This window comes from Cervus canadensis, chromosome 29 (assembly GCF_019320065.1).
Source record: "Cervus canadensis isolate Bull #8, Minnesota chromosome 29, ASM1932006v1, whole genome shotgun sequence".
Lineage (NCBI taxonomy): Eukaryota > Metazoa > Chordata > Mammalia > Artiodactyla > Cervidae > Cervus > Cervus canadensis.
The window spans coordinates 18,391,777-18,409,531 of NC_057414.1; the positions used below are offsets into that span (position 1 = coordinate 18,391,777).

General features: G+C 36.1%; 1 protein-coding gene across 3 annotated transcripts in view; it reads right to left on the bottom strand.

Annotated features, from left to right (window-relative positions):
• Positions 1-17,755, bottom strand: part of LUZP2 (leucine zipper protein 2) — a 476,467-nt gene that overhangs the window by 16,950 nt on the left and 441,762 nt on the right. For all 3 annotated transcript variants that reach the window (XM_043452431.1, XM_043452430.1, XM_043452432.1), the window contains one exon: positions 3,607-3,702. In XM_043452431.1, coding sequence (XP_043308366.1) covers positions 3,607-3,702 — 96 coding nt within the window. The remainder of the gene's footprint in view (positions 1-3,606; positions 3,703-17,755) is intronic.

Below are 17,755 nucleotides of genomic sequence, written 5' to 3' on the forward strand. Positions count from 1 at the left end.
ACAGAGATGCACTTCTTCACTCATATTCAGTCTCCAAAGACAATAAGGTTATATTTTTGCCAAACATGTTAAAACTATCCTTCCTACAACAGAAAATGCAGCAATCCCTTTAACAGAAGAGGAGGTAAATTTCTTATTTTTCCTTTATGAAATTATGTTTTGATAACTTATTTGGATATTCAATTAAAGCAATTCAAATTGAAGCCTGAATCTCCAACTTGTTAGAATCAAGTTGAAGCTACTTTCATGTTGCTGTACTGAAATGGAAGGAATGCATTTCATGATATTTAACACAAATCAGTATTTTGGGTGAATTTGGAGAAGCTGAGTAAGGGTAGTTCTCATAGATCCAAAGAGCCCCTCACTTTTTCCTGTAAAGTGGAGAAAGCCATCAGAATTATTCTCTTACTATAGGGGAAAGCTGGAGAGGAACTATAGAGCTTTCTATCATTAAGATTAAGTATACTCTGAGTACTATAGCTTGGGGAGATGATGGTATACTAGCTCTCTCATGGCAAGTTTAGCTATGGACAAAACCGCACATCAGTTTCCTGATCAATTTCACAGCCCTGCTGCTCTTAGATTTGGTTGCAAAATAAACAGAGGGTTCTGGGATGGATCCCCTCTACCTACTATCAAAAGTTACATCATAGATGTCCATGGCTACCATTACAGAGCCTCATTTAGGCAATGCTGTCTCTCAAATGTGAAACTCTGTTACTAAACAACATACTAAAGGCATTATGTCTTATTTAAACCAATCTTTTTCAAATTAAGGCTAACAGACCATCTCTTTCAGAATCACTTGGATTGAAAAGTGATGTCAGGTCCATGTTTTTTTTTTTTTTTTTTAAAGTTACCTTTAGTCCCCTTTACTTAGAATTTACTGAAGAATTTTTCAAAATCTTTATTTTTAAAAGCTCCTCAGATGATTTTAAGAATCATGTACATATGAGATACATTGTTAGTAAAACTAGCCTGCATATTACCTGGTCATCAGTATTTTATAAAAATCCTCCATATGATACTACAGTGAGGATATGGCTTAGAACTATTGGTCTAGAATTGGAAAAAAGATATTCACAGTAGTCTCACTCACTCCTACTGCTTACACCTGGCTTATTTCACTCCCTTATGTTATTCTCTTGGCCTTTAAATGTAACTGAGCCTACAGACTATAAATATTGAGCACTCTATGCACTAGAAAGTGTAGGTTCTTGGAAGTAGAGATTTCAAAGACTAAAATCTAGGGAACTGGGATCAGGTTAGAGAGAAAGCAGTCATGCTGGCACAGGTGGAGGAAGCTTTTTTTTTTTTTGGAGGAAGCTTTTGAAGCAACCCAGTTGGGACCTCCACCAAGGTAGTAGCCGCTTATGCCACTTACTGGAGAGAGAGGAGCTACTGATGACAAGGAAGGGCAAAAAAAAATAAGAGTGGGACAAACAACAACAACAAAGAATTTATACCTCTCTCTTGACAAGAAAAGTAAAAATATTGCTTTGAGGAATCTTCGCAAAACACATAGAACTTTTCAAGGTTTGCCTTCAGTGGGAATGTTTTAAATTTGATCAAGTCCTGGTTCTTCTGTTCTTTCAGCTGTTTTGGCCACTTCATTACATGAACAATTTGCTCAAGGCGCAGGTATACCAGTACAAGAAACAACTGAATCCCTCCTAATCCAAGGGCTTGGAGCAGGACATTCAGGGATCAAGCCTGAGCATTACCCTTAAGGGTGCAGGCCAGAAGCTTCCATTATTCTAATTTGTTTTAAAGTTGTTGTTTTTTTTTTTCAATTGAGATATCATTGGCATGTAACATTGTATTAGTTTTAGGTATGCAACATAATGACTTGATACATGTATATACTGCAAAATGATTTTTAGGTAGTTTTAGGAAACTGTATCAAGAAAAAACGGCCTTAAAATTAACCCAGTGGTCTTATCTCTTAACTGGACATAAACACGCGAAAATCTTAACTATAGCCCTGCGTGCAAAGTGGCTTCAGTTGTGTTTGGCTCTCTGTGACCCTATGGACAGTAGCCTTTCAGACTCCTCTGTCCATGGGATTCTTTAGGCAGGAATACTGGAGTGGGTTGCCATGCCCTCCTCCAGGGGATCTTCCTGACCCAGGGATCAAATCCGTGTCACTTGTTTCTCCCGCATTGACAGGCATGTTCTTTACCGCTAGTGCCACCTGAGAAGCCCATTTCCCTAATTCAAACCAAACTCCCTAGCTTGGGAACCCAGTGCCCCTCCTACTTAAGTTCCAAATTATCTCAGCCACCATCCCACCATTTTCTGTTCGACACTCTCTACTCATATTCTGATGTTTTCTTGTCTCTGTATACTGACTTACACTGTCAGAGACCTATCTGTTCTTCAGACTTTAGCAAAAATAGTCCTTCCTTCCCCAAACCTTCTTGAATTCTTCTTCCCCTGGAAGTAAATTGCAGAATTTCTACTTCTCATTGACCTTATATTCTAAATTTTTGGTTTTGCACATGTTTCAACATACAAAGATGTGAAAGCCAAATTGCTGAGAAATTAGTATTTCTAAATTTACTTTGGCAGTCGATAGAGGAAAAAGAGATTGATCTGGTTAACTTGTTTCTATTCTGCCTTATTTCGTTTGCTGTCACCTGACTTCTTTTTCCATCATGAATAGTTTCAGCAGACACTATCCATTTTGTCAACTAGATTAAAGGCTATCTTTGAATATATTAAATACAACTGACATTTGCCATTTTTCAAGCCCAGATATGACAGATCTGTAATTGTGCCAAAGTTCCAGAGTTAAAATTTCATTACACTTTTTAGAGTTAAATCATAGAGTACAAATTCCTCATTTCCTGTTATCATTTGAAGGGTAAAAATTTCCCTTCCTCTATTGTAATATCTCTATAATTCAAGGTTTATTTGCTTTATGGGGAGAATACTATTGAATCACATTCTTTGGAGTTGTGTTTGCTTTTAATATTTTAACAGCTTCCTGTCATGTGACTGTGGGAATGACCACCTTATCTCTCTGGCAATTCAAGTTTATGAAAGTGAAAGTTAAAGTCACTCAGTCTTGTCCCACTCTTTGTGACCCCATGGACTGTCCACGGAATTCTCCAGGTCAGAATACTGGCATGGGTAGCCATTCCCTTCTCCAGGGCATCTTTATATTCCTAACTGTCTGATTACACCTCTTAGTGGAATAACCACGTGATTCATATCCAACATCTGCATTTTCAAATGAAAAGTACAATGTTTAGAGAGCAGAAGTGAAAGAAAAGTGTTAGCTGCTTAGTCATGTCCGACTCTTTGTGACCCCATGACTGTAGCCCCCAGCTCCTCTGTCCATGGAATTCTACAGGTAAAAATGCTGGGGTGGGTAACCATTCCCTTCTCCAGGGCATCTTCCCAGCCCAGGAATCGAACCTGGGCCTCCTGCATTGCAGGCAGATTCTTTACCATCTTACCTACCAGGGAAGTCCTTAGATAGTAGATATTACATGTAAATAGACAGCTTCATGGTGGCATAAACTAGGATTTTTAAAATGCTTATGTCCTGTCCTTGTTTTCATGTTGAATGATGTTAGAAACATTTAAAATTAATCTTACAATTTGAGTGTCGCACTCAGGGGTCCTGAGTAGAACCTCTTCCTTTGTAGTCTCAATTTGCTGGGTTTCACTGACTTCAGTAGTGATGTCTTGAGGCTGGAGAGAAAGAGAACATTAAGAGGGAAATAGTTTCATCAGTGAGTTTCTAATACCTTTGTAAAACATGCTATAATGGCAACCTCACACTCAAAGAGAAGGAATAAAATGAAAGTATGTATATATCAGAGACCTTCAGTTCAGTGCAGTTCAGTTGCTCAGTCACATCCGACTCTTTGCGACCCCATGAATCACAGCATGCAACTGTTGCTTAAATATTAACTATGAAATTGAATGAAATAATTTCTATTCAATTTTGTATGAGTGCTGTCCAATAGGACTACTTTCCTACTGCAAATGTTTATTTCTTACATAATAAACTTTTAAGGATTCTGGTTCTTCAAAAAAAACAGGAATCCTATCTTTCCTTTTTATTTTAACCTCATATCTATCTGGGAAATAACAAGTACACATCTTGTTTTCTTAATAGGAAATATGATATTTTCTAACATCTCACTGTAAGTTACAAAAAGAATGATGTTGACTCCAATGCTTCACCTACCAATCAAATACTGTTTTATACCTCAAGAAACCCTACATATTACTCTAAATTTCTTTGTGCTACTTTCTACACAGAAATGCACATGATCCAAACTAGGTCATCAGAACCTTCATTTTTGGAACTAAACACTGACTATATTAAAAAGAGGCTTATAAATAGGTATATTAATTTCAGTAAGTCTAGCTTCTCCAAGTTGTCTCTACAATGAGACACTTCTTATGGTTCACATTCCCGGTCTTCTGAAGCAGCCTCTGTTTCTGTCCATCCCCAACTTGGTTACTTCTGCCTTCTCCCAGATAGTATGAGCTCCTGATGTTCTACCATTAAAATCTCCTTCGTTTAATTTGGTAAGGGTCAATATTTATTGCTTGAAAACACAGAGACGTGAATGATACTGGGAGTCAAATCAACAAAATAAAACTGTCAGAACAACGTAAGAGCTGAGATAGAAACCATTTGCTCTTGAAACCAACAGGAAGGAAAACTAACCCAGCTAGATAAGCTGTAAAAAGTAACACAGGTTCACCAGTGATGGACATTACATTTAAGAGTAGCTATTCAATATCTTCCTTAAAATATAAATATGCCCAAATTTAAAAATGTTAATGTTTGTTAATTATCTTTTCTTGTGCAAATATTGTACATTTATGAAAATGCTTCCAGATTTTGGTGGTGAGCTTTAGGTAAGAAATATGAGCAGAATAAAAGCTTTTGTCTATCTACCTATCTATTTTTGTAGGCCTTGGCTAACTTGGACGGGATATAAAAGGGGCTTCATTTACTATTAGGTTCACAAAGAGCAGGTGGGAAGAATGGGTGTGCAATTTTCCTCCTCCCTAAGTTTGCCAGAGTCTACCCTTGTGCTCATATATTTCACAGCTGGGTTGCCTGGTTTGTCAACTTCTGCATCTGCTTACAAAAGTTATTTTAACTTGCTTCAGGAAAGAAAATTACATAAATTAATTTCTTTTAACGACTGGAGGAAATTATGCATCACTTCTTCAATGTGAGCAATAAAGCATGAAAAGTTAAATTACTTTAAATACAAAAACATAGTATTTATTTTTAGAACTAGTTGCATTAAACATAATACATGCAATCCTTAATGCAGGCGTTTGCTATCAGTGAAACAACTCTTTCTGAAAGAAATAAGCCTTACTGAGTCTGATGAATTAACAAAGAATGGGAACTGACTTTGGGGAATTATAGTGTATTTTGGTGCTTAAAAACATGTGAATTCTGGTTCTGGATTAGCACATAAATAAATTAGGGTCTTAGACACTACATATGACTTTGGAGGGCCTGTTTTCTACTGCCATACTAAATTAGGTCAAGAACACCTAAATTGCAATATTTTTGTTGCTGTTGTTATTTGTTGTTTAGGATAGTTTTAGCGTCACAAAAAATTGGTAGGGAGGTACAGGCACTGTCCATAAAGCCCCAGTTCTCACACATGCATAGACTCTCCCATTATCAACATCATTCACCAGAGTGGTACAGATGTTACCAAGGGTGAATGTACATTAACACATCATAATCACTGAATGTCCATGGTGTATATTAATATTAGGATTCACTCTTAAATGAAATTCTATAGGTTTGGACAAATGTATAGTAACATATATCCATCATTATGCTATCATACATAGTATCTTCACTGCCCTAAAAATCCTCTGTGTTCTGCCTATTCATCCCTACCCTCCTCACCCTTGGCAACCTTTAATCTTTTAATTTTTTCCATAGTTTTTCCTTTTCTAAAATATCCATAGTTGACATCATACAGTATCTAGCCACTTCAGATAGGATTTTTTCATTTTGTAATATATATTTACAGTCTCTCAGTGTCTTTCTATGGCTTGGTAGCTCATATCTCTTTAGTGGTGATAAATATTTCATTTTCTCCATGTACCACCATCCAGTAATAGATGGATTCACTGGTGAATTCTATCCAATAATTAAAATAGTTAATTTATAGCAATTCTTTTCAAGAAAATTCCTCTCAATTTCTTCCAAGAAATAGGTGAGAACACTTCTAAATTCATTTTATGAGTCTAGCATTACCCTAATACTAAAACCAGATAAGGATACCATGAGAAAAGAAAATTATAGGCCAATATTCTTGATGAGGGATTCCCTGTTGGCTCATTGGTAAAGAATCTGCCTGCCAATATAATAACTCTTGATGAATATGGGTTCAAAAATTCTCAACAAATCTTAGCAAATCATATTCAACAATACACTAAGCAAAACAAAACAATCTAATTAAAAGATGGGCTGAAGATTTGAACAGGCTTTTTCCCAAAGAAGTCAAACAAGTGGCCAACAGGTTCATAAAAAGATGCTCAAAATCACTAATTATCAGGGAAATGCAAATCAAAAACACAATGAAATAGCACCTCACATCTGTTAGAATGAATATTATCAAAAAGATAAGAAATAACAAGTGTTGGTGAAGACATAGGAAAAGGGAACTTTGTGCACTGTTGGTGGGAATGTAAAATGGTATAGCCACTATGGAAAACAATATGGTTACTTCTAACAAATTTAAAAATAGAACTGAAATATAATACAGCAATTCCACTTAAATGCATCCCCATCAACCTAAGAGTACATTGTTTGGACACACTGATAAAGAATATATGGTATATATATATGTATATAGACTATGGAATATTATTCAGCCATTAAAATAATGAAAATTTGCCATTTGGGATAATGTTATGTTGAATGGAATAAGGAGACAAAGAAAGACAAATTCTGCATGATCTCACTTAAAAAAAGAAAAAATATAAGCTCATAAACAAGCACAAACGTTTACTGTATAGCACAGGGAACTATAGTCAATATATTATAATCTATAATGGAAAATAATTTCAAAACTAATGTTTATAACTGAATCACCTTGCTGTGTACCTTAAACACTGTACATCAACTACACTTCAATAAATAAATTAATTTGAAACAAAAAAGAATATAAGCTCACAGTTATAGAAAACAGATTGCTGTTTGCCAGAAGTAGCGTTTGGGGAGTAGTGAGTGAATTGGATGGAGGAGGACATATCTCCATTATAAAGAGGACCATAATATGAACGAAGTGATTGAAATCATCTTTTTTGTTGACTTAATTTAATTCCCAGGAGTCCTGACCAATAAACAAGATCAGGAACATTTTAAAGGCAAGAAAAATGCCTTTTTCAGCTCTGTAACGTCTCACATCAAGGCAGACTAAAGGAAGTTGTTTGATGAACAGAAAAATCATGGAACTCTTCAGATGAGGTCACATCTGCACTCTGTGAGGCTCTATCTTTTGAGTAAAGAAACTAAGACTAATGTCCTCCGAGTCACCAAAATAAAACAGGTAGAGCTAGTGATTTAACCCAACCTATCAGATGCCAATTTTATGTTCACTCAACTCCATCTTAATACTTCTCTACTAGGTGTGATAGTGGTTGACAGGATGTGTCAACCTGTGTCAACCACTTATTTAAATATTATATAAGCCCCCATTTCACCCCCGAATCACATAATTTTCTGCAGGGGTCTAGTTTCTGTATTATGAAAAGAAAGAGGATATCTATAGAGTATTCTTGACCTTAGTTAGGGTCTTGTTTTCTAAACTATGCTTTCACTTCATTAAAGCTTGCTTTTTGAACAAGTAAGTATTAATAATTGCTTTAATAACATTAAAGAAAATAATGGATGTAAAAGCTATGCTGTACTTGAAGGATACAAATACCCATATGTGTTAATTAAAGTAAACCTGCCAAACACAGCATTTTTCTACATCTTCATTAATTTTGTTCTAGTAAATATCCCTTATGATGTATTTACAGGTTATTGACAGAGCAAATCATCAGCAGGGGTGGCCCACTTATCATCCAATCACAATCTTCCCAGAATCATTCCTTCTTGACCTTTAATTCATGGACTAAAATGAGACAAAGTGAGTAACCAGCAAAAAATGTCTGTAATGATAACTAAAAATATTTTGGGAGGAGATGAGCCAGAGTGTTAAACAAACAAGTTGCAAGGACAGTGCTTTCTCCTTGCTCTATGTCCCTCTCTGTCCTGAACGTAAGGTAATATGGTGCAGTGCCCACACACACACCCAGAGCTTAGAAATTACAAGCAGTAAAGTCTAGGGTAGGAACTGTGCATGGGTGCACAGCTAGTATCAGCCGTATTGATAATGCTCCAAACATGGTTTATGTTGGTTGGTGGACCTGTGTGTATCTGTTTTACTATTACGTACACAACTTAGGTGAACACATAAAATAATGAAATGTTATATCAGTTATGAAATATATCTATTGACAATTGTCAATAGATTGAAATTGTTGAAATATAAAATTGTTCAAATATGAAATTGTTCATACTTTGTTAATGTAAAATGGTTCAAAAAACATCACACATGGTATCATCCTATTCTGTGAAAATGTATTAAAATGAATATGTACTAAGGTTTCTGAGAGAAAGTATGAGTTCTTTGTTCCTGCTTGGTGGAATTATGAGGTTGTTTTATGCTGTTTTAAAATCTTTTGCAGTTTTCTTTTTTTTCTGAAATAGATTGTTTATAAAATAAAAAAATGCTAAAAATTATAAAATATTGTATATAAGAGCAAGATTTTAGTCAAAAGAGTTTTAAGCAATATGATGGGGAAATTGAAGCTAGAGACTTGACTTGAGACTATTCTTATAGAATCAGATTTGACAAAAAGAGGATTTGTATCTCAGAAAAGGTAAAAAGAAGAGAGTTCTAAAACAAAATGAGGTTTGTAAGAATGAAAACTAGTATATGAACATGCTTTAATGAGAAAAAAATAGTGGAGAAATCAGTTATGTCATGTAGTTGGTAGATGTGACCTCCAGACTGAGGAGTTTAGACTTTAGCCACTAAGTAATAGAGAACTTAGATGGTATATAAACAGTAATATTTAACACCTTGATAACTGTAGACATAGTTACTCACAGGGTTTGTAACTTCAGTCTTTACCACACAATTCAGTTAAATATGTGTACATACACACACACAATTTTATATACTATAAAAATAACACCTATGGAAATTGAGAAGGAAAAGTCTTCATGGGTATTTCTAAACTTAATTTCTAAAAAAAAATGGTAATAAATTATGAAGTAAATGGAACATAAATAACTGCATACATTATTTATTCAAGATAATTATTCTAAATTAATCATGAAAAATAAATGTTTCTGAAGTTTTGAATATTAATACTGCTCTACTAAACTGAATCACTAATTATTCTACAAGTAATACATGTTTATTAATATTTCAAAATGATATATCTTTATATCAGAAGAATCATTTAACAATAATTTATTTTTTGAATAATAATCAGTAAATACACTGCTTATGCCCTGGGGTATTGTTGATAATTTTCAGATCCTAGAATAAATCAGGAACCTGACTGACCTCACATACATGGATGTGTGTGGCCCATATGTGTAAGGAGTATGATTTGAAAATGGGTTGGAAGAGTGCATGGATATGTTCTGATTAAAATTTGGAACAATGGGGTTAATTTAGGTGGGAGTAGATACTTACTGATTTAAAAAGTTGAAATAACTATAGAAGTAAAAAAATAGTCCTATATGCTTTTTCTTCTATTTTTTGAGGAGGTGCATGAAAATAACAGTCTATATTTATAGAGTCTTGCCATGTTTTAGAAAAATCTATGTGTGTTACATCTCTGTAACAACTATGTTACCTTTTAAGAATAAAGAAACTACAATTCAAAGTTTGAGACTTGCCCAAATTCAACAAGCCAGTAAATGATAGACTTCATTCAAATATTCAATTTTTAATCATAGTGAATCCTAATAAATGGCCACTTTAAAAATTAATTAGGAAAAGTTGATATTTTAACTCAATAAGCTTAAGTTTTTTAACTGACATTTCTTATAAAATGCTTTCCAAATACAGCATCTCTATACTAAGGAAAAACATTAGAAAAACCATATTTACAATGCAACAGTTAATCTCCAGAGATTAAATGGTTTGCTATTACTAAACTTTAACTCATCTGAGACTTTCCTGTTAAAATTTTAAATGCATTTCCTTTCATCTCATTGTATTGGAAATACAAAGAAGCTAAAGTTTACTGTCTAGCAGTATTTCTTTAGAAACACAGAATGCCCAGATAACCTTCAACTTCTTAATCTAAACTCATTTTTGTAACTTTCTAAAAAGAACCATTAAAACAAAGTTTTTTAAACTAATGCCCACTGGTATTAAATTATATGTATTATTTTATGTAGACAGTCCACTGCTTTTATAAAATTAAGAATTCTGTAAAATCCCAAATGATTAAGGACAACTGATTTAAAGTATTTACATCCCTTCACAAATAAGCATCTTTGCCACAACCATTAAACACACTCTCTTCCTTTCTAAGTTGTATAACGTATGTCATTCATTTACTCAAAAACTACTTTTGACCATGATGTGGCCAGAATATGGCAGACAAAACATATGGAACACCCAGTCCGATGGAAGAACTGCATGTAAAATAAGTACTTCCAGGAAACTTTAATTAAATACAATTTGGATAATGATTATGAGTTAAGATTTTAGATTACTTTGAGGGAACAGCACACAGTAGGGTGAGCTGACCCATCTGGAGGGTCAGATACGTTTTCCTGAAGACTGGGAAGACCCAGAGGGATGGGATGGGGAGGGTGGCGGGAGGGGGGATCGGGATGGGGAACACATGTAAATCCATGGCTGGTTCATGTCAATGTATGGCAAAAACCACTACAATATTGTAAAGTAATTAGCCTCCAACTAATAAAAATAAATGAAACAAACAACCAAACAAAAGAAGTGGTGTTATAAACAAGACCTGAAGGATGAGCAGCGCCTGCCTCCCCAGGTGAAGAGGCCAGGGACAGGATCAGAACAGGCATGGGACTGAGGAAGAAGGACACTAACTTTAAGGATCCCAAAGAAAGCAGTTACACCTGGGAAAGGTGAAAGCAGGGAAGCATCCAGTTAGAGCGCAAGGCATAGATGTCTCAACGTCTGCCTAATTCTGCCTTCCAACTTAGATGTTCAGCTCTACTTTCAAAGTCATCCACATTACATGTAGTTACCTCTTTGTTCCCCACCGCTTTTCCTCGCAGCTTCCCTACATTCCCCTATATTGCATCCTCCAAAATGCTGACAGGGCAACTGTAATAAAAGACAAAGCTGAAACAGATAATGCTGATCTTCCTCTGTTGGCTCCCTCGTATGTTCAGGTTACGTGAAAATTCCTGGGTCTGGAAACAGACGTGCCTACAAAACCCGCTCTTTAACCTCTTTCTTTAGTTGCCCAGTTTCCCTCTCCCTCTGTCCCTCTCCTTCTGAGTATGTGTTTCTCTACATTTCTTGTCTTTCTATTTCTTCTCAAAAGTGTATGTGAGAAATACACCCACCCACACACACGTGGGTTCACAGAAAGTGTTTTCATGTCTTCCATTATTCATAATAGTTCTTCTCGTGGCTCTGTCTCTCTGCCATGGTTATTTCTTCCACTTTCCCCCAAATCGTTTTCCTTATACATTCCCACTTATTTTTGAAAATGTAATTTGAATATAATCTGCACTACAGAATATTCCAGAAATCTGTCCTGTCTGCGCTTTTGTGGTATTATTTACAAAAATCCATGACCCAATCTAAGCATAAAAACACACCAGACAGATCCACAGAGAGACAGTCTATAAAATATCTCATCACTAGTCCTCAAAAGTGTCAAGATCATGGAAATATAAGGAATGAAACATTGTCAAACAAGAGACTGAGACATGATGAGAGAATGCAGTGAGGTTCCCTGAACTGGATCCTGAAACAGAAAAAAAAAAAACAAACACCAAAAACAACAGCTGGAAAACCTGGTGAAACCCAAGTTAGGTCTGTAGTTTGGTAATGGTATTATACTATTGCCAGTTTCTTAGTTTTGATAACTATGTCATGGCTATGTAAGATGTTAACATTAAAGGATGTAAAGGAAATATATGAACGCTCTGTACTGTCTTAATGTTTTTCTAATTCTTAAGTCATTTCAAAAGAAAAAAATATTAATGAGGATAATAAGTCTTTCTTTTAGAGAATTGTGAGTATTAAATAAGTTCATATGGGTATAGCACAACTCAATAAAAATGCCAGCTACTATTAGTATAATTACTAGTAACATTAATTGCTAAAATTGTCATGACAAATATACATTAATTTCATAATAAAATAATTAACATATTAGTATAAATGGTTATTGTTGGGTGACCTTATGTCTATGAACACATAAGTATGACAACATTTTGGCTACCATACATAGGTTCAAAATATGAGTTTATCTCTCAAATCACAAGCAAATGGCAAAAAGTGACAAAAAGATAAAAGTAGGAAGTCAGGCAGTCTTAGTGAAATTTTTCACATATTTTAATGTTGAAAGTTAAAATATTTTAATCTACTCTGTGCCAATGAAATATTAAGCATATGGAGAAGCTAGAGGAGGTCTCTTTTTAACATCATGGAAAGTGAGAGTGTTCATTGCTGTCGTATCTGACTCTTTGCAAACCCATGGACTGTAGCCCACCAAGCTCCTCTGTCCAAGGGATTCTCCAGGCAAGAATGCTGAAGTGGGTTGCCATTTCCTTCTCCAGGGGATCTTCCCAACCCAGGAATCGAACCCGGGTCTCCTGTATTGCAGGCAGATTCTTTACCAACTGAGCCGTGAAGTAAAAGCTTAATGAGACTAATGCCATGTTTCTGATTGTCTCAGTGCTAAGCAATGCAGTTTGAGATTCTACTGGGCCACTGCTGGGGTTCAGCAGCATCAGCAGGAATGATGAGGAGGAAGTGAGGACCAACAATTCAGGGAGAGCGCAACACCTTCCTAATTGTGAAGAGTGTCTCTAGACAAGGGTCCAGTATTTATAATGTCAAATGGGTGTGACAGTTTCAGGCATAGTTGGGCAACTGTGTGGGGAGGTTGTCAGCTGCTGCTGCTGCTACGTCGCTTCAGTTGTGTCCGACTCTGTGCGACCCCATAGATGGCAGCCCACCAGGCTCCCCTGTCCCTGAGATTCTCCAGGAAAGAACACTGGAGTGGGTTGCCATTTCCTTCTCCAGTGAATGAAAATGAAAAGTGAAAGTGAAGTCACTCAGTCGTGTCCGACTCTTTGCGATCCCATGGACCGCAGCCTACCAGGCTCCTCCGTCCATGGGATTTTCCAGGCAAGAGTACTGGAGTGGGGTGCCATCGCCTTCTCCGGAGGTTGGCAGGGATGGATTTATATCAGTCAGGTGAAACAGCATTACTGGCAGCAGGTAGTGAAAGCACCATTATCATTACACTATCTTATTCAGTCACAGATTCAAGGAGATGTAGGGAGTAGGAGGATATTGTTTTTTGTCCATTGAAAGACCTGGGAAACATCACTTGGGATTTCTTAAGTGCTCAGCAAAGCAGGTTGGCATTCATGGAAGAATTCTGATTCTAGTATTAATGGGAAACTGAATCCCTAATCTATGAAAGTAAGATGAATTCCAGTTTTAGAAACGGTTACTTTTGTAGAAAGAGAGTAGGAAATTCTGTGCCTGTGTCTTTTTAAAAGCAACCAGCAAACATCCCTGTTATCTACATCCTTCGATACTAAGGTGCCACCGGTTATGATATGGAGGGTTCTCCAATACGTGTTTTAACTGCCTCAGGAATGATTCTGGAACAGATTACAGCCTGGTAGTAAATTTAGCCTTAGAGAATGACAGTGGCAAAATTAAAGGCTCACAGGGATTCAATGAATTCACTAGCCATATTCTGTATTTTAATCAAGGTCTGGACAATAAGATTTTTTATTAAAAAAAAAACTGTTTTGTAAAAAAAAAAAAACAAACTTTGTTGGTATGTGTCAGATAACTTAAATACAGCTGTTGTATCATCATCCATGAAAAGGACAGTCATAGGCATCCATGACTTTTATGTTCTGGTTTAAAATAAAATTAGAATATTTTACAAACTATTGGAAACTAAATGGCCAGAACCTCCTGCTTACTTTTCCATTGACACTACGGAAGTAGTGTTAAACGGGATAATTAACATAAGTAGGAGAAAGTACTAAGGTAAAGCTGTTCCTGTCATGGATACTGAAATTCACAATGTACTCATGATGAAATATGAAAAACACATATGTCTAATATGAAAATTCATAGCCACTGCTGTCATGAAAATGAATATGTTTACTCTCCATGATAGAATTATTTTATGGACATGAACAGCCTTAGAGACAGCTATGATTGCTCATGGACACATTGTGATCTGGCTAATGTGGGATCGTTCTCCTTGCCAAATTCCTCATTTATTAATTTATTCATTTGTTTGTTCATCCATCTAACATTTGCTGTTAGTCACAGTATATTGTGATGAGCATGGCTTCCCCGATGGCTCAAGTGGTAAAGAGTCCGCCTACCAGGTAGGAGACACAGTAGACGCAGATTTGATCCGTGGTTTGGGAAGATCCTCTGGCAGGGGAAATGGCAACCTACTCCAGTATTCTTGCCTGGAAAATCCCATGGACAGAGGAGCCTGGTGGGCTATAGTCCATGGGGTCACGAAGAGTCGGACACAACTGAGCACGCATGTGCACAATATTTTGTGATGAGCATTAGAGGAACTCTAATAATGAAGATATGCCCCAGCCCCCCACCCTCTAGGAGTCTGCTGTTCTGAATTAAACCATCAGCCATGATGTGACATTAAGTGGCATTATCGGTAAATTTCCAAAAGCATCAATGATTTTAATTTTTTTATATAATGGAAATATCAGCTCAGTTGATAATCTCTTGCCTACCGTAAGAAGCTAACACTAACTGACTACTTGTGTGTGCTGTACATCCATTATCATATATCCTATAATGGGTCAGTATCCAAAATCACTGGGTTGGCCAGAAAGTTTGTTTGGGTTTTTCCTGAAAGCTGTTACAGAAAAACTTGAATGAACTTTTATATAAAGAACTCAAACAAGTCAACAGCAAGAAAACCCAATAAACTGAATAAAAAATGTTCAGAGATTCTAAACAGATGTTTCTCCAAAGATGACATACAGATGGTCAACAGGCAAATGAGAAGCTGTTCATCATAACTATAAGGGAAATGCAAATCAAAACCACAATAAGATAGCACCTCACAAGTATTAGAGAGGCTCTTATTCCAAAAAAAAGTTTAAAAACACTTAACTTGTAGAGATATATAGATATACACACCCCTAAATTCGTCACAGCATTATTAATTTACAATAACCGAGATGTGGTAACTACTTAACTTTGACTGAGTGCTGAAGAAGTAATGCTTTCAAATTGTGGTGCTGGAGAAGACTCCTGAGAGTCCCCTGGACTGCAAGACCAAACCAGTCAATCCTAAAGAATATCAACCCTGAATATTCATTGGAAGGACTGATGCTAAAGCCCCAATATTTTGGCCACCTGATGTGAAGAGCTGACTCCTTGGAAAAGACCCTGATGCTGGGAAAGATTGAAGGCAAAAGGAAAAGGGGCGGAAGAGGATGAGATGGTTGGATATCATTATCGACTCAATGGACATGAATTTGAGCAAACTCTGGGAGATAGTGAAGGACAGGGAAGCCTGGCTTGGTGCAGTCCATGGAGTTGCAAAGAGTCGGAGATGACTTAGCAACTGAACAACAATAATACAGTGCAATTTTATTTGAACACAAAATAATAAAATCTTGCCATTGAAAACAACATGGATGGACCTTGAGGACAATACACTAAGTGAAATTAAGTCAGACAAAGACAAATACCAATTACCATATGATCTCTCTCATATTTGAAGTCCGCAAATCTTCTTAAAAAATGAAACCTAACACACTTGCAGATACAGAAAGCAGATTGGTGGTTGCCAGTGGAAGACCGTGGGGTTTGAAGACTGGACGTTAACTGCATGGTAACAAATGGTAACTAGACTTACTGTGTTGATCATTTTGTAGTGTGTACACTACACACAGGGCTTCCCAGGTAGCTCCAGTGGTAAAGAATCTGCCTGCCAATGCATCCCTAGGTCAGGAAGATCCCCTGGAGTAAGAAATGGTAACCCAGTCCAGTATTCTCGGGCAGAGGAGACTGGTGGGCTACAGTCCATGGGGCTGAAAAGAGCTGGACGTGACTGAGCATGAGCAGGAGCAAACCTGAAACTCATATAATGTTATTGGCGAATTCTGCCTCAATTAACTAAAAATAAACCAAAAAAATCTCAGTTGTCTATGACCCAGCTTTGAGATTTGTCTTCCTCTCTTACAACATCAGAATACTGTCAGTACCACTTAATGTTTTTCTGATTTTAACTGAGAAAACTTGTGTAAAGCCGTCAGCAGCAAGTCAGTCATCCAGAGTGCTCTATACATTTTGTGTTGTGATAACATAAGAAACACTGCATATTTAAACATCTATTGTTTTTGTTAGCATATCTTTAAGATTCTAAGTAACACACATTTTTGAGCGGGCAGTTTGTTGCACTAGACTTGGCATAAGAAAACTGGATTTTAGTTGAAGTTCCTTTTTAAGTAAAATGGTTATAGTAAGATGTGCTCTATTTATTGTGATGATCGAATAAAACACCTTGGAATAGCCATAAAGAACTATGCAAGTTAAAATTGTATTATTATTACTATTGAACAACTGGAACCATAGTTGGAATCCATGCAATAGCCTTCTAAAGCGAAAAGTTTGCTCTTGGAGTATAATTGATGTGAATAACTTCCTAGTTACGTAGCTGCAGACACTTCAGAAATATTCTTACTTTCACAAAGAGATCAAAGACGGCCACATATGCCAAAGGAAAGTCTAATACCAGCACTCTAGGGAACTCAAAAACACTGTGTATGCTTTCTTAAAATCCTGACTATCAATGCATTTTATATAGTGATGAAAAGCAAGGATGCTGCTTCTAATTTTCTTTGAAACATTTAAATTTAATTCACAATGCACTGAGGGTGGATCAAAATGATAAATAATTTTCTTGTCTTTTCCCAGTGCTGGCACAAAAACGTATAGTAACTTTCAGCGAATATCAAGATGTTATGTTTCCTATTGCTTTTGTAAATTCTTTTGTGGGGATTCTTTTGATGAACATTGAAATTAACATTGAAATTATTTTCTCATTGTCAAACTCCACGTAGAACTGTGTGATGGACACTTCGGTAGAGAAGGATGGAAAATAATATCTTATTAGGCCAAATAAGCTTGAAAATAATAATATATAGCTTATTCTTACAACAACCTTTTGAAGAAAATGGTACTATTATTCCCATATCACTAGGAGCGAATTGGTTTAAAAGTTGCATGTTACACAGCTGAGGAGTGGCAGAGCAGAAATTCACATCCAGACAATTTGGCTTTAATATCTATGCTCTTAAACACTAGATACACTACATGCCAGGTTTTATGCTATAAATTTAGCCTTTTAATTAATTAGGCTCATTGTTCTATATTGCTAGCTCTATTTCACAAAAAGAATAACCACAGTCTTTGGTTCAGTT